The following is a 21766-nucleotide window of genomic DNA, read 5'->3' on the forward strand; positions in this document are numbered from 1 at the left end:
AACTACTTGACACATCTGTGTGACAGAAGAACACATTAGGCTACGTGAAAGATGTCGGACACAAAAGACTGTATATTGTGTCATTCCATTTATATGAACTGTCCGGAAAAGGTCATATAGAGAGACAGAAAGATAGGGTTGCCTAAGGCTGGAGGAAGCAATAGGGATAGACTGTAAACAGGCCTTAGGGATATTTATGGGGTGATGGAACATCTGAAACTATGTTGTGGTGGCGACTGCTGTTAAGGTATGGATGTTTGTGTCCTTCCAAAATTCATATGTTGAAATCCTAATCCCTAAAGTATTGGCATTAGGAGGTGGGTCCTTCGAGAGGTGGTTATGTCATGAGGCTTGATTCCTCATGAATGGGATTAACTTCCTTATAAAGGAGGCTCCGGAGAGTTCCCTCACCCCTTCCACCATGTGAGGATGCAATAAGAATTCTGCAACCCTGAAGAGGGCCCTCACCCAACCATGCTGGCACCTTGATCTTGGACTTCCCACCTCCAGAACTGTGAGAAATAAATTTCGGTTGTTTATAAGCCATGCAGTCTGTGGTATTTTGTTATAGTGGCTCTAAGAAACATGGTACTGAGACATGGGGAAAGTGCAGTAATACACTTTCTGTGGCAGTGACTTTGGAACTGGATAATGGGTAGAGACTGAAAGAGTTTGCAGGGGCATGCTAGTAAAATGTTACATTGTCATGAAAAGATTGTCAAAAGTAATTCTGGTGAGGGCTTACAAGGAGAAGAGGAGAGCTGTAGAGAAAGTCTCAGTCTTCTGAGAGAATTCCTAAGTGGTCACGAACAGTGTTGGTGGAAACATCAGTGGTCTCAACTAGAAATGAGAAAGATGTTACAGGACAATGGAGAGGAGGCAATCCTTGTTATAAAGTGGTAAAGAACTTGGCTGAATTGTGTTAGTATTTTGTGGAAGGCAGAACTTATGACCAATGAATTTGGCTATTTGGTGGAGGAGATTTTTAAGATAGGATTGAAAGAACTGACTGGTTCCTCTGGAATGCTTTTAGTAAAATGAAAGAAGAGAAAAATGACTTAAAGATGGAACTGATCATCAAAAAGGAAGCAGAACTTAAAAATTTGGGCTGTGTATATGAAATAAATAAGGAAGATCACTGAGGAGCTACATGAAAGGGCATGGTCAAATCTCGTATGACATTAGTATGGATCTGCCAGCCCAACAGAACCAGGAGCTAGTCATCAAGACAACAGGGAGACTACTGAGCCATCCAAACAGAAGCAGACACCTACAGTCCGAGACAATCAAAGAATAACCCTGAAGGCATTTCAGAGATCACCAGGGCTGCCCCTCCCATCACAGGCCCAAAGTGAAAGGGCCTGCTTGGCGGAAAGACTTCAAAGGAAAGGCCAGTGCCTGCCTGTTGATGCTTCACACTGCAAGCTCCAGCAGGCAGTATGCCCAGCAAAGCACAGGGGCACAACTATCTCCACTTAGATTTTGAAGGATGAGGCCACCTTGTGCCTTAGGCTTGACCCAGGCATAGGACAGCCAAGAGCATGGGGCCACAGCAGAAAGCCCCTGCCAGGGCAATGCCCAGTAAAGCCACAGACCAGTAAAGCCACTGGTATTTGATTCCAGCCCAGGAGAGCCACAGGCATGTGCCCCCAACCTGTGAGAGCTGCAGCATGGGCTGTACCCAGCAAAGCCATGTGCTGAGCAGTGGGGGCAGGAACCCTGCCCCAGTTGGCCTCAAGTTTGTGGACTTGCCAGGGACCTGCCAACTCCTGTCTTTATTATTTCACCATTTTGTAATGGGAATATCTATCCTATGCGTGTCCAACCACTGTATTTTAGAAGCTCATTTGATTTCACAGATTTGACATGTTTGGTGCACAGCAGGGAGAAATTTCCTTCAGCATGTACACTGAGTCTCATCCATGTCTGATTTAGATGATATTTAGATAAGACTCTGGACTTAGTCTTTTGAGTGGCTTCTGGAAAAAGTTAAGACTTTTGGGGCTATTGGTGAGACAGGAAGACAAGAGTACAGCCATTTTGGAAAAGGACTGAGAGAATAGCCTTGAGCAAGTGGGCTTGACAGGCCCAGGAAAACAAAGCGCCTAAAGGCTTGGGCTTCTGAGACAATAACCAGAGACCCACAGGAGTAAAAGCTCTATCTCTGTTCCCCTGATGTACATAGTTTCAAAGGACAAAATTGGGACTATAAATCCAACACATAGCAGAATCACCAAACTTCCAGTTCGCTGAAAGATACAGATGAAGGCCTGACACACACTTCTAAGTTGTTTTTGTAGGAAGCTGACCCCCACCAGATGAAAAATGCTGACTGCAAGCACAGAGACCCCAGACCCCAGACGGTTGAAACAAGAAGACTGTTGATGCTCAAAACTTCACCTGGAGACCAACCAATCCAAGAATCGAGCACAAGCGGATGTGTCACCTTGCGTCCTCCTCCCTCACACTGCTTTTAAAACCCCTCCCTTAAAAGTTCTTAGGGGAGGTGACATTCTTCCACCTTCTCCCTTGTGCACAAGCTATAAATAAATAAAATTAAAAGCTTTCAATAAAAAGCTTTGCTTGCCTAAGTGTCTCGTGGGAGAGATATTCATTTCTATGCTGACCAAGAATATGGAGAGGGACCAGGTACACTGATATGGAATAAATGTATTTTGCATTCAAGAAGGACATGAATTTGAGGGGACCAGGGTTGGAATGCTATGGTCTGAATGATAACTATGAGAAATAAACTTCTGTTGTTGATGAGCCTCCCAGTCTGCGTATTTTATTATAGCAGCCCAAACAGACTGAGACAGGCACTAAAGGTCCCTGGACACAGAAGGGAATTCCTCTGCTCTCAGCACAGATGGACACTTACAAGCCCCAGGACAGAACAAAAAAGCCCCTCTGCCCATCAGCCAGGAGGGACTTCCAGGGCAAGAACCACCACAACCCTCATATGACCTCTGGAGGAGGCCAGTGCCCCCAAAATGCAAGTGCGGCTGCTTCCTGCTCACAGAACAGTCAAGGCACAGTGTCTAGGCAGTGAGAGACAACCGTGGTCAGGAAATTAAAGCCAGCGGTGCCCCTCACAGAGCTCATGACCCACGCGGGGGCAAGCCATGGGTCTGCACCTTAGAACAAGCTAAAGGGAGAATGGGGGGGCAGATGCTCCTTCCACAGAGTCCTGAAAGGGCTTTAGGGCTTGAAATAATGAGATGTCCCTACACACCTATAAGAATGGCTGAAATTAAAAGTAGAAACAACACCAAATGCTAGTGAGGATGCAAAGACTGAATCACTTTCACATTGCTCATCCAAAAAACGAGGATGCAGAGACTGAATCACTTTCACATTGCTCATCCAAAAAACTAAACATGCAACTACCATACCACCCAGCAATTCCACGCTGGGCATTTTATCCCAGAGAAAGGAACACCTGTCTTCACACAAGCTCTGTACATTAGTAGTCATAGCAGCTTTATTTGTAATTGCCCCAAACTGGAAATAATCCAGATATCCTTCAATGGGTGAGTGGTTAAACAAACTAATACATTTGTATCACAGAATCCTACTCAGCAATGAAAAGGCACAAATGACTGATACACAAAACAACCTGGATGGATCTCCAGAGAATTACATTGAGTGGGAAAAAGCCAATCCCAAAATGTCACCAACTGTATGATTCCATTTATTTATTTATTCCATCTTATTCTTGAAATGACAAAATTATAGAAATGGTGGAAAGATTAGTTGTCAGCAGGAAAGGAGTTATAAGGAAGAGAGGGAAGTTGTGCTTATAAAAGGGCAATGTGAGAGGACCTTGTGGAGGTGGAAATGTTCTGCATCTTGACTGTGGCAATATCAATGTCCTGGATGTGATGCACTACTAGAGTTTTGTGAAGGGGGTCAGAATATGCCACCCCAAAATATACCACTTTGGTATATTGATTATTTTGGGTTAAAGTTACTTGAGAAACAACCAATGCGAGAAGGACACTCGGACCTGCCTGCGTCCCCCTAAAAGCCAGAAATAAATCTCACATGTGAAAAGTAACCTCCCTGTACCAGGAGGTAAAGAGACATCCAGAAACAGGGGATTTAGGGCCAAGAAGGCTGTATAAACAAACCTTGTTATTTGTGATGCTGTGATGCTCATACCTCAAAAGCAGTGATGGGACAGCCCCCCAGTGAGGTGGCAGCTGGCCTGCCCCTCAGACATGGCCCCTGCCTCTCCCACACACAGAAGACCCCGGGCAAGAACAGCCACAAGGGCAGTAGGGCAGGGGGCGGGGTGAGGAAGAGCAGAGACCCTTGTTGCCAGGCCCTCCCAAGCCTGTAAGCACAGTGCTGTCACCCTGAGAAGCTCTGAAGTCACTCATCCTCCCGGGCTTCCTCTGGCCCAGGCACACCCCGAGAGGCCCACAGGACCCGACCACCACCCCCTCTGCCCCATGCTGCCCAGCAGGCTCACCCCCTTCCATTCCTTTTGGAGCTTATTAGGCAAACTGGGCCCCTCGATGAAAGGAGATGGTTCATGTGGACAGTCTCAAGGAGACTCCAGAATAGTGATGGATGCCGGAAATTCCCTCCAATGGCAGCGTGGTGAGAGCTGGCAGCAGTCAGTGCTCCGCCAAGGCAGGGCCCCAGCTCGGCAAGAGTCATGAGGTTCTCTCCAGCTATGAGAGAACCAGGCTTAGCGGCTCTGGCACTGGGAGGAAATGGTACCATCTCTTCCTATACGGTTTGGCCACCCTCCGCTTTCAGCCAGCCTCTTGGCACCTGCAGAGCCACGACATGTGTGGTCAGCAGGTCTCTGCTCACTGTGGTCCCCAAGAGACCCAAGCTGCTTCACACATGCTGCCACTGAGGCAAGAAGAAGGGGGAGTCACTCTGCTCACACCCCGACAGCCAGGGCACGGGCCATGACCAAACCTGACTTCCAAGGGGAGGGCGGCAGCCCACCATGCACCAAAGGACCAGAATGCATTCATATGGAGGAACAGAGGGGCAAGGGCCCACCACCGAACGCCCTCTTCCTAGGAGACAAGGGAAGGTAGAAAGAGGACACACCTGACAGGCACTGCAGCAAGCAAGCAGAGCACTGTTACTACCCATGGTCAGACAGGACCCAGCCCAGGAAAATAGGAGCTGGTCCAGGTCTCACACCAGGACACAGAGAGGCAGGGTATCACTTCCAGGAACAGCCAGTCCATGCTCTGCCCATACTGCCCCATTCACCTTTCACAAAAAACTGAAGAGTTCTCTAAGTTTTGCAGATGAAGAAAATGAAATGTGGAGAAGTACTGAAATATACTTAGCATCACAAAGCCCATATTCATCCTACCACATCATGGCAGTAAGAAATGCCTGGAAAACAGGGCCTTCAACTGCATGTACACTGTAAGTTCTGAAATGCCTATGATATGCAGGGTGGTCCTGAATTCAAGGCCCAGAACTGTACCACTTCTGGTACTGTACTCTCCTGGGGATTTCAGAAACACAGGCTTCAGAGCTGAGGAATGCCTAGGAAACCCACCCTCACTGCTGCCCCCGTTGCTATGCACCAGCTGGCTCCTACCATTGTGCTGGGAGGGAAGGGGCTCAGGAAGTCACGGGCACCACCCTCCATGAGCAGCCCCTCCCCAAACAGGCACTGCTGCTGCCCACTGCTCCCCAGGCCAGGAGAGTTTATGTGAGATGACACAAAGCAAAGGCTCCCAGCTCGTGTGGGGTCCCCAGAGCCCAGGGCACATATGCGGTGGCACACAGCTGCTTGGGGATGGTGTGCAGCAGCCACCACACCACACAGGCAGAAATGGGAGCCATGGGAGTCCCCCATGTCTGCAGGCACCTAGGTACCTCATTCTTCTTCTGATGGGTCTTCCTGCACTTCATTTATCCTTCCATTTACCAAATTAGCCCAAGGAAGAACAGTAGTTAACCATCTCATGTTCTGAGCATTTAAAAGCAAACTGGGGACTTCCCTGGTGGCACAGTGCCTGCCAATGCAGGGAACACACTGGATCCCTGGTCCAGTAAGATCCCAGATACTGCGGAGCAGCTAAGCCCATGTGCCACAACTACTGAGCCTGTGCTCTAGAGCCTATGAGCCACAACTACTGAGCCCCCATGCCACAACTACTGAAGCCCTCGCACACCTAGAGCCCATGCTCCACAAGAGAAGCCACCACAGTGAGAAGTCTGCGCACCACAATGAAGAGCAGCCCCCACTTGCCACAACTAGAGAAAGCCCACACATAGCAAAGAAGACCCAATGCAGCCAAAAATAAATAAATAAAATATTTTTTTTAAAAATTTAAGAAAAGCAAACTGGGGTGATGTCAGCATCATGGAAGCATGAGATGTCCCTCCTTTTTGTCCCCCTTTTTTGACAGCTAACTAAGCATCCATCCATGAAGAAAAGTACTTCTGCAAGAGCAGTAGAGTCCAAAGGATCTAGGAAGAGGCTCTCCTGCCTGTGTATCCAGTAATAAGTAGACAGACCCCAGCCCAGGCTGTGAAACCAGTAGAAGCCAGCAATGCCTCTCTAATCCCTCTTGACTATGGTCAGGGAAAACCTGGAGAGTGCTGACCTGGGCTGATGCCCACGAATAAGAAAGAATTTGTAGAAATCCAGCCTTCCTGAGAGGAGATTCCAGCATGTCACTGAAGGAAAACAATAAGAGTCAGGACACACTGGTGAGGGTAATAGGAACTTGGTCAGTGCTGTCCTTCCCCCAAGACCACACAGCACAGGGCTGAACCAGCTGACAGGGGAAGGACAGTAGTGAGGGAGTGCTTGGCTTCCCCACCTGTGCAGAATGCAGCTGGAGAACCCACTTCTCTCTGCCAGCACCAGAGTACCCAGGCAGGGCTTCCATGCCTGCGAGGAGGGAGGTCAGAAAAGAGTCAAATGAGATTATCAAAGGGCATTAAAGGAACACAGTTCCTGATTACTTCACTCAGCACTTCAGCAGAAAGTTTGACCACAAACCTCTGGGAGAAACTCACCCTAGGATCCCCCTCAAGGCCTGCAGGTACCCCTAAAAGACCTCCCCTGCCTCTGCAATGGCTCCTAGTACATGCTCCTTGTGTGGTGGTGAGGGCACTCCTGATCAATGGTAAATGGAGTGCTGCCAGAGAACAGACCAAGTCTGTGGGCTAGGGAGAACTGGAGCTGTAGCACCACCTTCTGCAAACAAAAGAGAGGGTTCCAGCAGCCAGCATGGTGAGCTGTAAGAACCAGAGAACACATAAAAGTTTACAAATTCTGCCACAAGAAGGAGCAAGAAGCGTGCAGCAGGTGTGTCTATACCAGGTCAGAGAAAGTCTCAGGTATAAAAGGACCAACAAATTGTATATCCCACCTGAATACAACTAGTGAAGATTTGAGGAGATGTCTCCTACTTCAAATGAGAAAGCAGCAATGCAAAACTACAAGGAACATAAAAAAGTCAAGGAAATATGTCATCACCAAAGATAACAACAGTCCTCCAATAACTTAACTCAAAGGCACAGAATTTTACTATCTAGCTGATAAAGAATTCAAAATAGCTTTACTGATATAGAGAACAAACTAGTGGTTACCAGTGGGGAGGGGGTGGAGGGGCAATATAGAGGTAGGGGAGAGGGAGGTACAAACTACTGGGTATAAGATAGGCTGCAAGGATGTATTGTACAACATAGGGAATGTAGCCAATATTTTGTAATAACTGTAAATGGAGTGTAACCTTTAAAATTTTATGAAAAAAATAAATAGCTGTATTGAGGACATTCAATGACCTACAAGGAAATACAGAAAGGCAACTCAGTGAAATCAGGAAAACAACACATGAACAAAATGAGAAAATTAACAAATAGATAGAAATCATAAAAGAGAACCAAACAGAAATTCTGGAGCTAAAGAACTCAATGAATGAGATGGAAAATGCAACAGAGCATCAACAGCAGAGTAGACCAAATGGAAGATAAAATAAGTGACCTATTGGACAGGAACTATGAAATAACTGAATCAGAGGAAACCAAAGAAGAAATAATGAACAAAAGCAAAGAAAGCCTTCATGATCTGTGGAGCTCTGTCAAACGTTCATGTAGGATAACTGGGGTTCCAGAATGAGAGGAGAGAAAGAAGGATGAAGAAACTTTATTTAAAGAAGTAATAGCTGAAAACTTCCCAAACCTGGGAAAAGACTTGGACATGCAAGTTCATGTAATCTCAATGTAAAAAGTCCCTCTCCAATACAATATAATGAAAATGTCAACAATAAAAAATGAACAGAGAAATTTAATATCTCTTAACAAATCCTACTGGCCATGAGAGAGTGAAATGACATATTCAAAGTGTTGATAGATAAAAATTGCCAACCAAGAATACACAGCAAAGTTATCCTACAGATACAAAGGAGAAATAAACATTTTCCCAGACAAACAAAAGCTGAGGGAGTTCACCACCATTACAGATGCCCTGTAAGACATACTGAAAGGAGTTCTTCAGTAACAATAACCAAGGGGAGACCTTCAAGATGGTAGAAGAGTAAGTCGTGGAGATCACCTTCCTCCCCACAAATTAATCAAAAATACATCTACATGTGCAACAACTCCTACAGAACACCTACTGAACACTGGCAAAAGACCTCAGACTTCCCAAAAGGCAAGAAAATCCCCATATACATGGGTAGGGCAAAAGAAAAAACAGAGACAAAAGAATAGGGATGGGACTTGTGCCTCTGGGAGGGAGCTGTGAAGGAGGAAAAGTTCCCACACACTAGGAAGCCCCTTCACTGGTGGGGACAGGGTGTGGGGAAGCTTCAGAGCCACAGACGAGAGCACAGCAACCGGGGTGCAGAAGGCAAAGTGGAGAGATTCCTGTACAGAGGATTGGTGCCGACCCGCACTCACCAGCCTGAGACACTTGGCTGCTCAGCCACTGGGGAAGGTGGGGGCTGGGAGCTGAGGCTCAGGCTGCGGAGGTCAGACCCCAGGGAGAGGACTGGGGTTGGCTGCATGAAGACAGCCTGAAGGGGGCTAGTGCACCACAGCTAGCCGGGAGGGAGTCCGTGAAAAAGTCTGGAACTGCCCGAGATGCAAGAAACCATTGTTTCAGGGTGCACGAGGAGAGGGGCTTCCTGCTCTGTGTGCCCACATACAGCACAGCACCACCTAAGCAAGCTCCAGAGATGGCCTCAAGCCACAGCTATCATCTCGGACCCCAGAGGCAGGCATGGACCACTACCACTTCCGCCGCTGCCACCAAGAATCCTGTGTGCAAGCACAGGTCACTACCCACATGCCCACAGGAGCCTGTGCAGCACGCCACTGCCAGGGTCCCATGATCCAGGGCCAACTTCCCTGGAAGAACACATGGCACGCCTCAGGCTGTTGCAATGTCACGCCAGCCTCTGCTGCTGCAAGCACTCCCCACATTTCAATTATGACTACCGCACCCCTCCCTCTCCCCAGCCTGAGTGAGCAAGACAGCCCTAATCAGTTGCTGCTATAACCCCTCCTGTCTGGGCAGGGAAAGGATGCCTGAGGACGACCTACACACAGAGGCAGAGCCAAAACCAAAGCTGAACCTCAGGAGCTGTGTGAACAAAGAAGAGAAAGGGAAATTTCTCTGTGCAACCTCAGGAGCAGCAGATTAAATCCCCACAATAGACTTGATAAACCCTGCATCTGTGGAATACCTGAATAGACAGCGAATGTTCCAAAAATTGAGGCAGTGGACTTTCAGAGCAACTGTAGATTTCGGGCTTGCTTTCAGTGTTTGATTTGTTTTTGGTTTTATGTTTATCTTAATTTAGTTTTTAGTGCTTGTTTTCATTGCTGGGTTTGTTTATTGGTTTGGTCGCTAGGTTCCTTTATTTTTTTTCTCTTTTTGTGAGTGTGTGTGTATATGTTTCTTTGTGTGATTTTGCCTGTTTAGTTTTGCTTTTACCATTTGTTTTGGGGTTCTGTCTGGTTTTGTTTTGTTTTGTTTTCTTCCTTTGATTCCATGCTATGAGGCTGGCAGGGTCTTGGTGCTCCAGCCAGGTGTCAGGCCTGAGCCTCTGATGTGGGAGAGCCGAGGCCAGGATATTGGACCACCAGAGATCTCTTGGCCAACGTAATATTAATCAGTGAGAGCTGTCCCAGATATCTCTGTCTCAACACTAAGCCTCAGCTCCACCCAACGGCCAGCAAACTCCAGTGCTGCACGCCTCATGCAAAACAACTAGCAAGACAGGAACACAGCCCCACCCATAAGCAGACTGGCTGCCTAAAGCCATACTAAGTTCACAGACACCCCAAAACACACTACTGGATGCAGCCCTGCCAAATAGAGGGACAAGATCCAGCCCCACCCACCAGAACACAGGCACCAATCCCCCCAACGAGGAAGCCTACACAAGTCACTGAACCAACCTCACCCACTAGGGGCAGACACCAGAAATAAGAGGAACTATGAACCTACAGCCTGCAAAAAGGAGACCTCAAGCACAGTAAGTTAAAAAAATGAGAAGAAAGAGAAATATGCAGCAGATGGAGAAGCAAGGTAAAATCCCACCAGACCAAAAAAATGCAGAGGAAATAGGGAGCCTACGTGAAAAAGAATTCAGAGTAATGATAGTAAAGATGATGCAATCTGGGAAATCAAATGGAGAAAATACAAGAAACATTTAACAATTTCCTAGAAGAACTAAAGAACAAACAAACAGTGATGATCAACCCAATAACTGAAATTAAAAATACTCCAGAAGGAATCAATAGCAGAACAACTGAGGCAGAACAATGGATAAGTGACCTGGAAGATAGAATAGTGTAAATGACTGCCACAGAGCAGAATAAAGAACAAAGAATGAAAAGAATTGAGGACAGTCTCAGAGACCTCTGGGACAACATTAAAAACACCAACATGCTAATTTAGGGGTCCGTCCCAGAAGAAGAAGAGAAAAAGAAAGGATCTGAGAATATATTTGAAGAGATTATAGTTGAAAACTTCCCTACCATGGGAAAAGAAATAGTCAGTCAAGTTCAGGAAGCACAGAGAGTCCCAGACAGGATAAATAAAAGGAGAAACACAACAAGACACATACTAATCAAACTATCAAAAATTAAATACAAAGAAAAAATGTTAAAAGCAGCAAGCGAAAAGCAACAAATAACATACAAGTGAATCTGCATAAGGTTAACAGCTGATCTTTCAGTAGAAACTCTGCAAAGCCAGAAAGCAGTGGCAGGACCTATTTAAAGTGGTGAAAGGGAAAAACCTACAACCAAGATTACTCTACTCAGCAAGGATCTCGTTCAGATTCAGTGGAGAAATTAAAACCTTTAAGACAAGCAAAAGTTAAGAGAATTCAGCACCACCAAACCAGCTTTACAACATATGTTAAAGGAACTTCTCTAGGCAGGAAACGCAAGAGAAGGAAAAGACCTACAAAAAACAAACCCAAAACAATTAAGAAAAAAGTGATAGGAACATACATATCGATAATTACCTTAATGTAAATGGATTAAATGCTCCAATCAAAAGACACAGACTGGCTGAATGGATACAAAAACAAGACCCACCTACATGCTGTCTACAAAAGACCCACTTCAGACACAGGGACACATACAGACTGAAAGTGAGGGGATGGAAGAAGATATTCCATGCAAATGGAAATAAAAAGAAAGCTGGAGTAGCAATTCTCATATCAGACAAAATACACTTTAAAATAATGACTATTACAAGAGAAAAAGAAGGAAACTACATAATGATCAAGGGATAAATTCAAGAAGAAGATATAACAATTGTAAATATTTATGCACCAACATAGGAGCACCTCAAAATATAAAGCAAATGCTAAAAGCCATAAAAGGGGAAATCGACAGTAACACAATAATAATAGGGGACTTTAACACCCCACTTTCACCGATGGACAGATCATCCAAAATGAAAATAAATAAGGCCACACAAGCTTTAAATGATACATTAAACAAGATGGACTTCATTGATATTTATAGGACATTCCATCCAAAAACAACAGAATACACATTCTTCTCAAGTGCTCATGGAACATTCTCCATGATAGATAATATCTTGGGTCACAAATCAAGCCTTGGTAAATTTAGGAAAATTGAAATCATATCAAGTATCTTTTCCAACCACAATGTTATGAGACTAGATATCAATTACAGGAAAAAGAACTGTAAAAAATACACACACGGAGGATAAACAACACAGTACTAAATAACCAAGAGATCACTGAAGAAATCAAAGAGGAAATCAAAAAATACCAAGAAACATATGGCAATGAAGACACGATGACCCAGAACCTATGGGATGCAGCAGAAGTAGTTGTAAGAGGGAAGTTTATAGCAATACAATCCCACCTCAAGAAACAAGAAACATCTCAAATAAACAACCTAACCTTACACCTAAAGCAATTAGAGAAAGGAAAACAAAAACCAGAAAGTTAGCAGAAGGAAAGAAATCATAAAGATCAGATCAGAAGTAAATGAAAAAGAAATGAATGAAACAATAGCAAAGATCAATAAAACTAAAACTGGTTCTTTGACAAGATAAACAAAATTGATAAACCATTAGCCAGACTCATCAAGAAAAAAAGGCAGAAAACGAATCAACAGAATTAGACATGAAGAAGGAGAAGTAACAACTGACACCATAGCAATACAAAAGATCATGAGAGACTACTACAAGCCAATAGACTATTATATGCCAATAAAATGGACAACCTGGAAGAAATGGACAAATTCTTAGAAAAGCACAATCTTCCAAGATTGAACTAGGAAGTAATAGAATATATGAACTGGCCAATCACAGCACCGAAATGGAAACTGTGTTTAAAAATCTTCCAACAAACAAAAGCCAAGGACCAGATGGCTTCAGAGGCAAATTCTATCAAACATTTAGAGAAGAGCTAACACCTATGCTTCCCAAACTCTTCCAAAATATAGCAGAGGGAGGAACGCTCCCAAACTCATTTAACAAGGCCACCATCACCCTGATATCACAATCAGACAAAGGTGTCACAAGAAAAGAAAACTACAGGCCAATATCAATGATGAGCATATGCAAAAATCCTCAACAAAATACTAGCAAACAGAATCCAACAGCACATTAAAAGGATCATACACATTACCCCAGGGATGCAAGGATTCTTCAGTATATGCAAATCAATCAATGTGATACACCATATTAACAAATTGAAGGCGAAAAGCCATATGATCATCTCAATAGATGCAGAGAAAGCTTTTGACAAAATTCACCACCCATTCATGATAAAAACCCTGCAGAAGGTAGGCATAGAGGGAATTTTCCTCAACATGATAAAGGACATATATGACAAACCCACAGCCAACATCATCCAAAATGGTGAAAAACTGAAACCATTTCTACTAAGATCAGGAATAAGACAAGGTTGCACACTCTCACCACTCTTATTCAACATAGTTTTGGAAGTTTTAGCCACAGCAATCAGGGAAGAAAAAGAAATAAAAGGAATCCAAATCAGAAAAGAAGAAGTAAAGCTGTCACTGTTTGCAGATGACATGGTACTATACATAGAGAATCCTAAAGATGCTACCAGAAAACTACTAGAGCTAATCAATGAACTTGGTAAAGTAGCAGGATACAAAATTAATGCACAGAAATCTCTTGCATTCCTACACTAATGATGAAAAATCTGAAAGTGAAATCAAGAAAACACTCCCATTTACCATTGTAACAAAAAGAACAAAATAGCTAGGAATAAACCTGCCTAAGGAGACAAAAGACCTGTATGCAGAAAATTATAAGACGCTGATGATAGAAATTAAAGATGATACAAATAGTTGGAGAGATATACCATGTTCTTGGATTGGAAGAATCAATATTGTGAAAATGACTCTACTACCCAAAGCAATCTACAGATTCAATGCAATCACTATCAAACTACCAATGGAATTTTTCACAGACCTAGAACAAAAAATTTCACAGTTTGTATGGGAACACAAAAGACCCCGAAGAGGCAAAGCAATCTTGAGAAAGAAAAACGGAGCTGGAGAAATCAGGCTCCCTGAATTCAGACTATACTACAAAGCTCCAGTAATCAAGACAGTATGGTACTGGCACAAAAACAGAAAGATAGATCAATGGAACAGGATAGAAAGCCCAGAGATAAACCCACGCATATATGGTCAACTTATCTTTGATAAAGGAGGCAAGAATATACAGTAGAGAAAAGACAGCCTCTTCAACAAGTGGTACTGGGAAAACTAGACAGGTACATGTAAAAGAATGAAATTAGAACACTCCCTAACACCATACACAAAAATAAACTCAAAACGGATTAAAGACCTAAATGTAAGGCCAGACACTATAAAACTCTTAGAGGAAAACATGGGCAGAACACTCTATGACATAAATCCCAGCAAGATCTTTTTTGACCCACCTCCTAGAGAAATGGAAATAAAAACAAAAATAAACAAATGGGACCTAATGAAACTTCAAAGCTTTTGCACAGCAAAGGAAACCATAAACAAGACCAAAAGACAACCCTCAGAATGGGAGAAAATATTTGCAAATGAAGCAAGGGACAAACGATTAACCTCCATAATTTACAAGCAGCTCGTGCAGCTCAATATCAAAAAGCAAACAATCCAATCCAAAAATGGGCAGAAGACCTAAATAGACATATCTCCAAAGAAGATATACAGATTGCCAACAAACACATGAAAGAATGCTCAACATCTCTAATCATTAGAGATATGCAAATCAAAACTACAATGAGATATCACCTCACACTGGTCAAAATGGCCATCATCAAAAAATCTACAAACAATAAATGCAGGAGAGGGTGTGGAGAAAAGGGAACCCTCCTGCACTGCTGGTGGGAATGTAAATTGATAACAGCCACTATGGAGGACAGTATGGAGGTTCCTTAAAAAACTAAAAATAAAACTAACATACGACCCAGCAATTCCACTACTGGGCATATACCCTGAGAAAACCATAATTCAGAAATAATCATGTACCAAAATGTTCATTGCAGCTCTATTTACAATAGCCAGGACATGGAAGTAACCTAAGTGTCCATTAACAGATGAATGGATAAAGAAGATGTGGCACATATATATAATGGAATATTACTCAGCCATAAAAAGAAACAAAATTGAGTTATTTGTGGTGAGGTGGATGGACCTAGACTCTGTCATACAGAGCGAAGTCAGAAATAGAAAAGCAAATACCGTATGCTAACACATATATATGGAATCTAAGAAAAAAAATGGTTATGAAGAACCTAGGGGTAAGATGGGAATAAAGACACAGACCTACTACAGCATGGACTTGAGATATGGGGAGGGGGAGGGGTAGGCTGTGACGAGGTGAGATAGTGGCATGGACATATATACACTACCAAGCATAAAGTTGATAGCTAGTGGGAAGCAGTCACGTAGCACCGAGAGATCAACTAGGTGGTTTGTGACCACGTAGTTGGGTGGGATAGGGAGGATGGGAGGGAGGGAGACACAGGAGGGAAGGGATATGGGAACATGTGTATATGTATAACTGATTCACTTTGTTATAAAACAGAAACTAACACACTATTGTAAAGCAATTACACTCCAATAAAGATTTTTTAAAAAAAAAAGGTCATGAAGAACCTAGGGGCAAGATAGGAGTAAAGACATAGACCTACTAGAGAATGGACTTGAGGATATGGGGAGGGGGAAGGATAAGCTCTGACAAAGCAAGAGAGAGGCATGGACATATATACACTACCAAACGTAAGGTAGATAGCTAGTGGGAAGCAGCTGCATAGCACAGGGAGATCAGCTCGGTGCTTTGTGACCACCTAGAGGGGTGGGATAGGGAGGGTGGGAGGGAGCAAGACGCAAGAGGGAAGAGATATGGGAACATATGTATAACTGATTCACTTTGTTATAAAGCAGAAACTAACACACCATTGTAAAGCAATTACACTCCAATAAATATTTTTTTAAAAAAAGGAAAAGAAAAGAATACAAGATGACAAATTCAAATAAATAAATAAATAAATATAAATAAACTCAAAATGGATTAAAGACCTAAATGTAAGCTTGGACATTACAAATCTCTTAGAGGAAAACATAGGAAGAACACTCTTTGACATAAATCACAGCAAGATCTTTTTGACCCACCTCCTAGAGTAATGGAAATAAAAACAGAAATAAACAAATGGGACCTAATGAAACTTAAAAGCTTTTGCACAGCAAAGGAAGCTATAAACAAGACAAAAAGACAAACCTCAGAATGGGAGAAAATATTTGCAAATGAATCAACGGACAAAGGATTAGTCTCCAAAATATATAAACAGCTCATGCAGTTCAATATTAAAAGAACAAACAACCCAATCAAAAAATGGGCAGAAGACCTAAATAGACATTTCTCCAAAGAAGACATACAGATGGCTAAGAAGCACATGAAAAGCTGCTCAACATCACTAATTATTAGAGAAATGCAAATCAAAACTACAGTAAGGTATCACCTCACCCCAGTTACAATGGGCATCATGAGACAATCTACAAAAAACAAATGCTGGAGAGGGTGTGGAGAAAAGGGAATCCTCCAGCACTGTTGGTGGGAATGTAAATTGATACAGCCACTATGGAGAACAGTATGGAGGTTCCTTAAAAAACTGAAAATAGAATTACCATATGACCCAGCAAGCAATCCCACTACTGGGCATATACCCAAAGAAAACCATAATTCAAAAAGACACGTGCACTCCAATGTTCATTGCATCACTACTTACAATAGCCAGGTCATGGAAGCAACCTAAATGCCCATCGACAGATGAATGGATAAAGAAGATGTGGTACATATATACAATGGAATATTACTCAGCCATAAAAAGGAATGAAACTGGGTCATTTGTAGAGACATGGATGGACCTAGAGACTGTCATATAGAGTGAAGTAAGGCAGAAAGAGAAAAACATATATATTAACGTGTGTGTGTGGAATCTACAAAAATTGTACATATGAACCAGTATGCAAGGCAGAAATAGAGACACAGATGTAGAGAACAAACATATAGACACCAGAGGGGGAAAGCGGGGCGCGGTGGTGGTGGGATGAATTGGGAGATTGGGATTGAGATATATACACTAATATGTATAAAACAGGTAACTAATAAGAACCTGCTATTTTAAAAAATACAATAAAATAAAATTCAAAAATAAATAAATAAATTGACACTGGACTGTATTTTTTTAATTATTAGTGACTGTGATTGATTAAAGCACACTGAATCTATTATATCCATAAGTTCAAAATGATATTCAAAAAAATCTAAGAGGGCTTCCCTGGTGGCGCAGTGGTTGAGAGTCCGCCTGCCGATGCAGGGCATGCGGGTTCGTGCCCCGGTCCGGGAGGGTCCCACATGCCGCGGAGCAGCTGGGCCCGTGAGCCATGGCCGCTGAGCCTGCACGTCCAGAGCCTGTGCTCCACAACGGGAGAGGCCACAACAGTGAGAGACCCACGTACCGCAAAAAAAAAAAAAAAAAAAAAAAAAATCTAAGAGACACAAAATAACTCAGTGGATACCACTGTAAGTTGCTAAGGCAGCTATTCACTACTATGAAAATCATTAATAAAAGAAAATTAATCTTGTGTCTCTGGCATGAAGTGTGTTTCACAATAATGAAATTGGGTGGGAGAAAATTCTTCAATACCGAATGAATCATTTATAAATGTAGAATGAAGGACAGAAAGTTTACTGTAAATGCTAATGAAACCACTGAGTCAGGCAATGGTCCCTGGTGGGTATTAAAGCCATTAAGAGCAAAGGTAGCAGCAGGGAGCATGACAACAAACAGGCTGGGCTGCTACCACCTAAACTCACTGGGCAATCTCAGCATCCCTGAAAGGAAGACACCCAGATTCCTTCTCCTGGATACAACTCAAACTCCCAGCACACCTGTGAAGCCTATGGGCCCCAAAATTTAACCTGAAGGCTTCAGATCTAACTTGTAGTCTGTCGGAGATGGAGGGACTAGAGTAACAATCCAGGGTGCAGGATATTCTACAGAAAAACAGAATAGGATTTTTCAACCAGATGGTGATGCAGTAAAGGCCTGGCAAGCCTAAGGCAGCCATCATTAGAAGGGCCTTTAGAAGAGCCTGCTCCAGGGTTGGCCTTGGCTGACATCTGAGTACTTGGCTTTTGAAATGTTTCCTGTGTTACCAAGTGATAAGGTTGCTCTGTGGGCCTGGAGTACTGGATTCTGCTGTACCAGTATGCCTAAACTGTTGGTATAAAAATGTGACTTTTTGTGAACATCTGCCTTACTTCTGGGAGCCTGGGACTTTGGTGGGCTGAGGGTGCCTATGTGACAAGCCCCCAGCAACAGCCTTGGGCTCTGAATCTCAAGCATCCTGCCCTTGGCAGAAACACTGCCACAGAGGGAGGAGTGTGCTCTCTGTGGCCTCTCAGGGAGAAAACTGCTCAACGACCTGCTCCTGGACCCCTCTGGACTCTGATGGATCACAGAGTGTGTGTGTGGCCATAGGAATTCTGAAACAATGATAATATTGATTGAAAAGAAAATAGTGAAAGAATGGAGAGAATAGAGCTGCCCCAGAATAAAAGAGACATTAAGAGAAAGAGCAACTAAACCAGTGAGTGGACCTTGCTGGACAGCTAGGGGCTCAACTTGCTGGAGCCAGGCAGCCCAGACAGCCGCAGGGGACTTCAGGAACTATCCTGGTGACTCCTCCCTCAGCTCACCTCCTTGAAGTTCCACGGCACTTCTCATACCTCGGGAAGAAACACCTCTTCACAGTCACATCCTCTCCTGACCCTCCAGGCTCAGCCCACTGGAGCCAACATTCCCATCAACACGTTGTTGTAAATCTGGTTTCACAATCAAACCAACGATGGACCTGCCCAGCCCAGGCAGTGTCTGTACTTTGTTCCATGCTATTGAAGGTATAGCCACACTTAAAGTTTCCCAGAAAAATTGAATTTATGGGACATGAGATCACTTGTGAAAAGGCTCATTAGCTGAGTTGATAAGCATAAAAGATAATAATCCTTCCCCACATGTAGCCCAAGGTTTCCCAGGTCTGCATCATGCACACAATCCTATGAAGCAGCTAGGGGGCATTTTAACATGCCCATCTTACAGAAGAAGACCCTGAGTCTCAGAGAGGTCCAACATTTGTCCCCTCAGGATCACACTTTGTGTGAGCAGCAAAGTGAGGGTGAGAAAATCACATGCATATTCAGTTCTCTCAATAAACTTTTGCTGGTGCCTGGCAAAACTTATCTTGCATATGTCAATTGCCAAGATTCAGCAGATATTGCAGTACAGAGCAATTTTCTACCTAGAATGAGGGAAATGTCACTTTTTAGGAAAGACACTATTTCAGTTTGACTAAGATGCAAGACTGAGCCCATCCCTAAGCACCCAACAAGTAAGTGTTAAAATACACTTGTGGGTGCACAGATAAACCCAGGAGAGCAGGCATGCAAGTTACCTCAAATATAATCAGCACGTAGACCCCAGCAAGAATGACCGCAGCCATGGTCACTTGTGCTTCAATGCTTGTGCGGAGGTATTGATAAGCCATCAAGAGAGGAACAACCTGGGTCTGCTGGAGGGAGGCTCGAACGCTGATGGAAACAGGCTCTCTGCAGAATGAAGCAAAGATCTTACCACTGATAAGGGAAACAGACCAGCCATCAACCATTAGTGCTGCTCCCTCGGTGTCTTTCCCAACACACCATCCATGGCCATAACCAGAGCCTGAACTGATCTCAGAGTGACTCACACAATGCCTGACCTGGCAGATGAGGAGCCCTGAGCACAGGCAAGCTGTGTGAGATGCATGCATAGCCTCCCCGTGGCCAGGCCCCCCCGACATAGCTACTCAGCCCCCATCAGGCAGCGCCTTCTTTGCTGCAGCTGCCACTCCAACAATGAACAGTGAGCAGGGAAGTTCACAGTGCTTAGCCATTTAATTTTCCCTCTTCCTCCTTATCACATATCTGATTGCTTTACCTGCTAACAAATAGCACAGCCGACTATTCTCACATGTGAGAGATTTGGAAAAGGATGTGCAACCTGAGAACAGGTAGACAGGTTGTCACCAGTGGTGTGAAAGCACCAGGAACAAGAAGCATGTAAGTCATCAACAGCATGTGGCATGGTGAAACTAAAGCACTTTCTAAAATTTCAGTAACTGTTCTGAGCTGAATTGTGTCCCTTCAATATGTGGACTTCCTAACCCCACTTCAGAATGTGACTGTATTTGGAGATAAGATCTTTACAAAGATGGTTAAGTCAAAAATAGTGACACCAATATGACTGGTGTCCTTATAAGAAAAGGAGTTTGGGGCACAGACATGCACAGAGGAACAAGCACGTGAGGACACAGGGGGAAGATGGTGTCTACACAGCAAGGAGAGGGACCTCAGGAGAGACACACACTGTTGACAACTTGAGGAAATAAATTTCTACTGTTTAAACCACCCGTCTGTGGTATTTGTTATAGCAGGCCTAGCAAACTCATACAGTAACCAAGAGTACAGACTTAATACGGAGTGGCATTAAAGAAAAAAAGAATCCTAAGATTTTCTAGAATTCCCCATTGCATAGCTTCATGATATTAATGAATTTAAAGCAGCAGCTATAAAACACCATTTGCTTCAAAATGGGCTCTGTAATCAATCCTCTTACTTCCTGGTATGTGTGGTTTTGACCCCCGGCCACAGCCTCATGTTCACTGTCTACACAAAAGGAGCATCTCATCCAAGCCCGTAACTGGCCTGGCTATTCATAACTGGTGTCCCAAGGGTCACACTTCTCTAGGTGAGTGTGTCCCAGAGGGGCTTCCCCAACACCTCAGTCACCAAGACCCACCTGCTCAGAACCTCAAAGGTCCTGCTCAGCACCGTGCGCTCACTTCTGCTTGGATTTAAAAACACCGTCCAGTTATGAGTGACCTGTAAAAGTCAAAGCATGAAATCCTGGTAAGGCTTTGAACCTGGACCATCACCTGGGGTCCCGCGCTGTTCAGTGTAGGTCCTTGTTTAGAATAAGAAAAGGAGAAAGAGAGGAGCATGAAGCCTTTTCGCACGGAGACACTAGAGATGGCCAGGTGGTGTGCAGCTGGAAATGTCCACAACTGGAGGGCTGTGTTTAAGAAAAATACAGAAGTACAAATACAGAATTCATGTACAAAGACACAAAGATATAGAAGTAAATACGATATATTAAGAGAAAAGGAAATCATTTCACATTCCTGGAGACTTGGAGTCTTCTAAACCCACTGAGGCAACTGACGAGAAAGGCTTGTTTAAAACTGCTTCCTGTTTGCAAACTGAAGGCAGGAAACTCTCCACACCCAGGTCACAGGAGCCTGTGGGAGGGAGGGCCAGAGGATGAGCTGCCTTTGTTGCGGGCCAAAGTGCCTGTACGTGGGCTTGTCAGGAGCAGAGGAATGGAGAAGCCAGCTGAGAGGGGCCAGATGTGTGCAGAGATGGAGGTGTACCCAGGCAGATGCAGGCAGCCTGACTAAGGTTGCCAGGGAACTTTCAATGGGAGGACAGGAGTCTTGCCGCCCACAAATCATAAAGAAAATTGAAAATAGGAACTTTGAAATCGGTCAAAGCATGAATGAGAGATCAAAAGTTCTCTTAAACACTTCCGTGCTTGGAAAGAGTGTATCAGAAAAAAATCCTTCAGTAAAGATCTCCTGTGTTGTGTTTCTGGAGCAGGCAACTATGTCAGCAGGCTGCAAAAGGTCA

The 21766-nt window shown here is 43.9% G+C and overlaps 1 protein-coding gene across 1 annotated transcript in view; it reads right to left on the minus strand.

Moving 5' to 3' along the window:
* Nucleotides 1-21766, minus strand: part of OCA2 (OCA2 melanosomal transmembrane protein) — a gene marked incomplete at its 5' end in the record, with an annotated part of 205733 nt that overhangs the window by 174556 nt on the left and 9411 nt on the right. The window contains 2 exons of the mRNA XM_033860327.2: nucleotides 19495-19648; nucleotides 20880-20962. Coding sequence (XP_033716218.2) covers nucleotides 19495-19648; nucleotides 20880-20962 — 237 coding nt within the window. The remainder of the gene's footprint in view (nucleotides 1-19494; nucleotides 19649-20879; nucleotides 20963-21766) is intronic.

This window comes from Tursiops truncatus, chromosome 7 (genome assembly GCF_011762595.2).
Source record: "Tursiops truncatus isolate mTurTru1 chromosome 7, mTurTru1.mat.Y, whole genome shotgun sequence".
NCBI lineage: Eukaryota > Metazoa > Chordata > Mammalia > Artiodactyla > Delphinidae > Tursiops > Tursiops truncatus.